Source organism: Atta cephalotes (genome assembly GCF_000143395.1).
Source record: "Atta cephalotes unplaced genomic scaffold scaffold00021, whole genome shotgun sequence".
In the NCBI taxonomy this organism is placed as follows: Eukaryota; Metazoa; Arthropoda; class Insecta; order Hymenoptera; family Formicidae; genus Atta; species Atta cephalotes.
In genome coordinates this window covers 3,139,234-3,145,742 of record NW_012130085.1, presented here as the reverse complement: position 1 = coordinate 3,145,742, position 6,509 = coordinate 3,139,234, and the positions used below count along the sequence as shown (strand labels likewise).

The window sequence follows — 6,509 nt, the reverse complement described above, 5'->3', positions numbered from 1 at the left end:
TCTCTCTCTCTCTCTCTCTCTCTCTCTCTCTCTCTCTCTCTCTCTCTCTCTTTCTTTCTCGGATTAATGCCCGGAGAAGCACGCGGCTAATTCGATTCGCAGGACCTACGACCGCGTGCCGAACATCGGCCTTCGGCTGGCCGAAATTTTTCGTCGACTCGTTTCTGAGAAAGCTTTCGACTCTATGCTGCTTCGCTTCTGTGATGCGTAATAAATGGATTGATGTGTCGTGATTAGTAGCTCTAGGCATTATCAGAGGAATCGCGGTAGAATTACAGGGTTCGTGTCCGCATTTGCGATAATCTCTCCGACAATTTCTAGAATCTGAATTTAATCTCCGGGGAATTTACGAAATCGCCACTAGAGATTCGAATTCTCGAACTAACGTTTCGACATTGTATATTATTATTGTTTCAATTTTCACGAGGTAGGTTAACGAATTTGAACGAACATGGAACGAAAGAAATTAATTAGAGTATTCAGCCGCGTTTCTTTATATAATTAAATGACTGTTCCGTCTGTAAGTCTGATTATAATCCGCGTCTATCCATTGCGGGATAGAGAAAGCTTTCGTAACGGGATGCACGTTATGCGGCACTCAAAGATTTACCGCTGCATTTACGGCGATACAATAAGGTAGGTATGAACTCTTTAAGCGGAACAAATTTGTTTCCCGATCGGCATCGCGTGATTTAATCTTGGCGCTGTCCGTGACAAAAACGAGCCGGACGTCGTGCGGTTCACACCGTCCCGAAATCGCGTTTACCTTTCCTTAATGCACAAAACGTGTCGGGGGTGAACAGAGGATGGAAAGGGGCAAGGAGGAAAGGGGACGGTCTAGGAATCTATCTAGGTACCTAGGTAAACCTGGGGAACCTCGAGGCATCGATATCTCTTTGAATATCGCCGACAGCGCGGTACGGCTTTTCCGAGCATAAGTTACCGACAAAAGAGGATCGGGCATGAATATTCATATGTCAATCCGGGTATCGAAGTTTAATTTTTTTAACGAGCGACCAAACCCATTAAGAAATGACTACATGCTTTTCAATGACCCACGGAATGTTTGCTGTTTGATATCCATGATTACTGCTACGTAGATTGGCCGCAATTTACGGTTTGTTAAAACGTGCCGTCGTGTTTTTGCGCAAACAGGGAATTTGTTTTATCAGAGTCAGATATTACATGGATGATCATTTTTAGTATTAATGTTCTCTCAAGCGATGACTCATCGTGATGAAATAAAGAAAAAGTTGGTCGGTTAATTAAGTGAATAAGATTAATTGAGAGAGAAGATTAAACACATTAAATGGCACGGAAAGAACGATGTTGAAGTATCTAAAAAGTTAGCTTGATACGAATTTGAAAACAATTTTATTGGACCATCAAAATAATTACGCTCAAACTGATCGCTTGAGATTTTTGCTTAATTATATTTTGACGATCCAACAAAATTATTTTCAAATTTGTATCTGTATTTAATAATAGTTAAATTTTTAGTTTACTTCAAAAACATTCTTTCTGAGTACAAAGTTGAAGATGTTAAAAATGGGAAATGGTTGTTTGAGCATCGACTTGCTCGATACGAGGGAACGTTGCTTGAGAGTATCCGAAAGCGGCGTTTCTTTTGATTCTTAGCTTTCACCGTCTTACGCTTGCAGGCAGTTAGAGCGGGCGCTAGACTCGCCATAGAGGAATGTCAGCACCAGTTTAGATCAGCGAGATGGAACTGTTCCGTCAGCCCGGAAAATCCCGAGAACGTGTTTGGCGGCGTCATGTTAGTCAGTAAGTACTCACACGGTTCGATGCCTGACGTCGTTCAGGCCGGATATGTCGCTTCTCGGAGTTGTTCTCGCGCTACACTCGTAACATCAAGTACCATCGAGTGGTTGGTTTATAGCGTGACAAAAAAAAATTCCGTTTGCGTTTTGCAGATAGCCGAGAGGCCGCGTTCATATACGCCGTATCAGCAGCTGGGGTCGCTTATAGTGTTACAAGAGCCTGTTCCAGAGGCGAGCTTACCGATTGCTCCTGCGACAATCGTGTGAGAGCGCGACGTCCGAACAATTGGCAGTGGGGAGGATGCAGCGAGGTAAGTGTCATGAGAGAGGATTCTTTCATATGTATATCTCTCATATGTGCCTTCCCAGTTAGCACAAAGGGTTCAAAAAGAATTCAGCGATATGTCATCAATTCTGAATTCATTTGAAGACGTAAAAAGTATTCTTTTTCTGAAAAGTTTTGAAAAGAATTTTTGTTGCATCTGAAAACGAAATCAGAATTGATGATATATCACTGAATTCTTTTTTGAATTCTTTTGAACTCTCTGTGCTATTTGAGTTTCTATCTATGTCTATGAGTCATTTTCGCCATATCATTTCCCCGTCATGTATAATATCGTGATAAATTTGTTATAAATATCGTATATCTCGTAGTTTTGTGTATCTCGTCTATTTTTATTTTAAGATTATTTTTATTTTTGTTTTAAGTAATGTCTTAAGATGTCAATGGTCCTTTGATTGATTCTCATGATCACATCTTAAGATTATATTTAAGACAGTCTTAAATATAAAATCTATTATGCTTGGCCATGGATTTTTATCCCAGTATCTGTTTATCTATTTTATCCGCGCTATCACTTCTTTAGTGAGACACATAAAAGGAATTATTCACGTAAAAGAATCAAATAATTTAATACTAAGTTTGATATTAAATATTGTATATTAAATATCTTTATTTTGATCGATCGACGTGTTGCGTAACCTGTATCCCAATAGCGTGCTACAAAGGGTTGAAACACGTGCAACAGTAATTATCTTAATATCTCTTTGCCCGCTATCTCTCACCGGCGGATCTTTCGACGCGAATTTTAATGCTAGCCGAAGACAAAGCTCGAGCAGTAAACGGATGCGTTTCATGCGAACGGCTGACCCCTTGTAGACATTGCCGGCTTACAAGGGGATTAAGGGAGCTAAGCTTGTTAAGTTGCAACAATCCACCGGCCCTGTCCCCACCTCCCCTCCTTTTCCCCTGCAATCCGGACACGTAACTTAGTCGGGCATGAGGAACGAGAGTTCGCGCAAAACGCGTGACACGTGCAGATACAGTTAGGTAAGAATATCTAGGACTCGAATATCTTTAAACTGCAATATAATCTTACATTCAGGATTTATTAATAATAATAATGATATTAGTTAATAATAATTAAATTATTAATGTAATATATTTATTATTATATTATTATATTATTTATTATTATATTGCAATAAATATGTTACAATAAATATATTAATCTCGATACAATAATAAATACTATTATTATTATTTGTATATTAATCGTTTCTCTGAATATAAATAAATTATAAAATTCCCTTAAAAAAATGCAAATTTAGCAATCATTATCAAATTATCAGATTTATGCACCATTGTCTAATTTGATGATTTTAGCGATTTATTAATAATAATAATGATATTAATTAATAATAATAAATAAATTATTAATGTAATATATTTATTATATTGCAATAAATATGTATATTACAATATGTATATTACAATATGTATATTACAATAAATATATTAATCTCGATACAATAATAATAATTATTATTATTTGTATATTAATCGTTTCTCTGAATATAAATAAATTATAGAATTCCCTTAAAAAATGCAAATTTATCAAATTATTAACTATTATCAAATTATCAGATTTTTATGCAGATTTTTGTCTAATTTGATGATTTTAGCGCGAACTTGCGAAATTATATAAATATATACAGTTAACATTTTTTTTACATTGTTATGCCGAGAAATCAAAAACATTTCGAAAAAAGAATTTGTACAAAGAATTATGTATTCCTTCCTCTCTTTTTTTATCTTATCATTTCTCTTCCATTTTAATATCTTTGTTACCTATTAAATTATTGTATAATTAATTTTAATATTTATTTTGTTAAGAAAATACTGTGACGATTACGTTAGAGAAATTTTCATCCAGTTATAAAAAAGTTAGAGCGTGAGAAAACGTGAAAATCACGGGGGAGGATCGGATGTGTCTTAACGAGGGTGAGTTCGTGGACAAATGCCTCGGATAACCGGCGACATAAAACTTGGAGGTAATGATGTTTGCCCGCTCTCTCGCCGAGCAAATGGCAAGAGGGTGGCATTAAAAGTCACCGGGTGTGAATAAGTTTTTGTTTTACTATCGTTTATAATTTTATACCATCAAACAGATGCAGCAGTAATTGAAGAATTTTCACGTTTTTTTAATTTGACCAATTGACAAATAATATCGCGATCAGCTCATTTCAGATTTAATCATAAATCCGAATCTAGTATACACTAATTGAAATAATATTAATATACTACTAATAGTACTAATATTATTAATATTATATATCATTATTATATGAATATTATTACACTCTAATCTAATTATTACATTAATTGAAATAATACTATGTGAAATAATTAATATTTGATATGCGATAAATATGATATAAAAAATACGATGGTTCATTAAATCAAATCTCCAAAAAGAACACTAATTTAATTACTTTTAATGAAGATACAAATCGTACGGAAAGAACAATTTTGCTGAAACATCTAACAATTTAGGTAAATATAGATGTAAAAATAATTTTGTCGGATCATAAAAATAATTATGTAGGAAACTCAAGCATGATGAACAATGCTGTAAAGAATTTGATATTCTAGCAATCAGTTTGAGCGTTCTGGATCCATAGAAAGATTTCTTTGATTCAAAGAAATGTTTCTTTACTATGGTTCCATTAATTTAAAATAAAAAATTCCTTTAATTTGAATGTCATTTGAACATCATTTTTTGAAATTAAATAAAAAATTTATTTGATTTATAATAAAATATCTAGCTAAGTTTTTATGATATTTCAGCAAAATTTTTATGATAATTTTTTCCTCATTGAAATGTACTAAATTTTAATGAATCGTTTATTTGAACAACTAAATATTTACTAAATATAAAGATATATTTATTCTCTAAATTCTTTGAAATGGAATCTCACTCTAAAGAGTGAAAATTGAGCTAGTCTTGAAAAAGAGTGGCTTCATTTTCAATCTTTAAGAGTCACATTTCATTCTTCAGAATAAAATTCTACTCTAAAAGTTTTAAAGAATATTTGATATAAGAACTATTAATTTGATTTAATCATTTTTTTATTGAATTAATATTTATTAAAATATTTATTAAATATTTATTAAAATTAAGCACTTTTTTCAATGCATGTTATAATATCAGAATATAATAAAATAACTTCACATAAATAACATAACTTAACAGCAGCCAGAGATCGAAGATCAATCGTGTCCTCATTTCGAGAAAGTAACGGCATGATACAGATACAGTAGATTTTGATCCGTTCTCAGCGTCGATCCTGAAATATAACGATATGATGTATAACAACGATGTTTAAAGCGTTATAATATACTCACATAAGAATGCATACACATAACAAGTGAATTTTAACGAAACAGTTGCGAGGATTTTTCGCGCACGGGAGATTCACTTTTATCCAGTAACAATCGTGGTAAAATGCAATTGTTAATGTGAAAACAGCGTGACAGGATAGGAATCTGTTATGGCGCGTTTCGTTACTGATCATGATTCTTGAAATATCGAAGCGGCGAATCAATCGGATGATCGATTTCTTTTTCGACGATGTTTTATAAAAATGAAGTAAAGTCTTGTGTCCACAAATAAAAAAAGTTCAAAATCGATTCAAAATCTCGCATGAAGAAAAAATGGATCAATCACATTGGTCATGTAACAGAATTATTCAAATATGATTTATTAATTTTTCCTCTGTCCAAGGAAATCCTGATTTCAGATTGATTTTTGACATCATAGAGGTCTGTTTACGTTGCTTGAAATTTAAAAAAAAATGGCATTTAAAACGAGATAATTCGAACATTGAAGAGACACACTCATAAAAAAATCATGTTTAAATTAAAGAAATCATTTCTTTTGTTGATTTGTTTAAATTAAAGCGAAAACCTTTGAAAGAAATAAAATTTACTTGATTTCAAGAAATGATGTTCAAAGCACAGAAAAATTTATTCGGAGAAGAAATAAAATTCGGTCAAGAAATAAAATTTAAATTAAAGAAGCTTTTCTTTAACCGTATAGCAATGCACAAATTCCTTTGATTCAAATTTTTTTGAATCAAAGAAACTTTTTTCTGAGTGCAGAAAGCGAAGATCCTGAATTCTGACAAAAAATATTCGCAACTCAAACAAATCTAAGGCTTAATACATTTCAAAGAAAAAAAAAAATAAAGGAAGTAATGAAAGAAGTGTAATTGACACGAACGTAGCTAAATCGTTTAACATAGGTATAAAATTTAAAACGTGCAGAATAATTGAAGACTAACAAATTACAAAAAAAAAAGAGTAATGAATTGCAAAAAAACGTAATCACAGAATGATAGTATTTATATATATATATATATATATATATATATATATATATATAT

At 32.4% G+C, this 6,509-nt stretch overlaps 1 protein-coding gene across 1 annotated transcript in view; it reads left to right on the top strand.

Moving 5' to 3' along the window:
- The window catches only part of LOC105619381 (protein Wnt-1-like), a 63,169-nt gene that overhangs the window by 52,046 nt on the left and 4,614 nt on the right, over positions 1-6,509 (top strand). The window contains exons 3-4 of the mRNA XM_012200902.1: positions 1,662-1,785; positions 1,935-2,092. Coding sequence (XP_012056292.1) covers positions 1,662-1,785; positions 1,935-2,092 — 282 coding nt within the window. The remainder of the gene's footprint in view (positions 1-1,661; positions 1,786-1,934; positions 2,093-6,509) is intronic.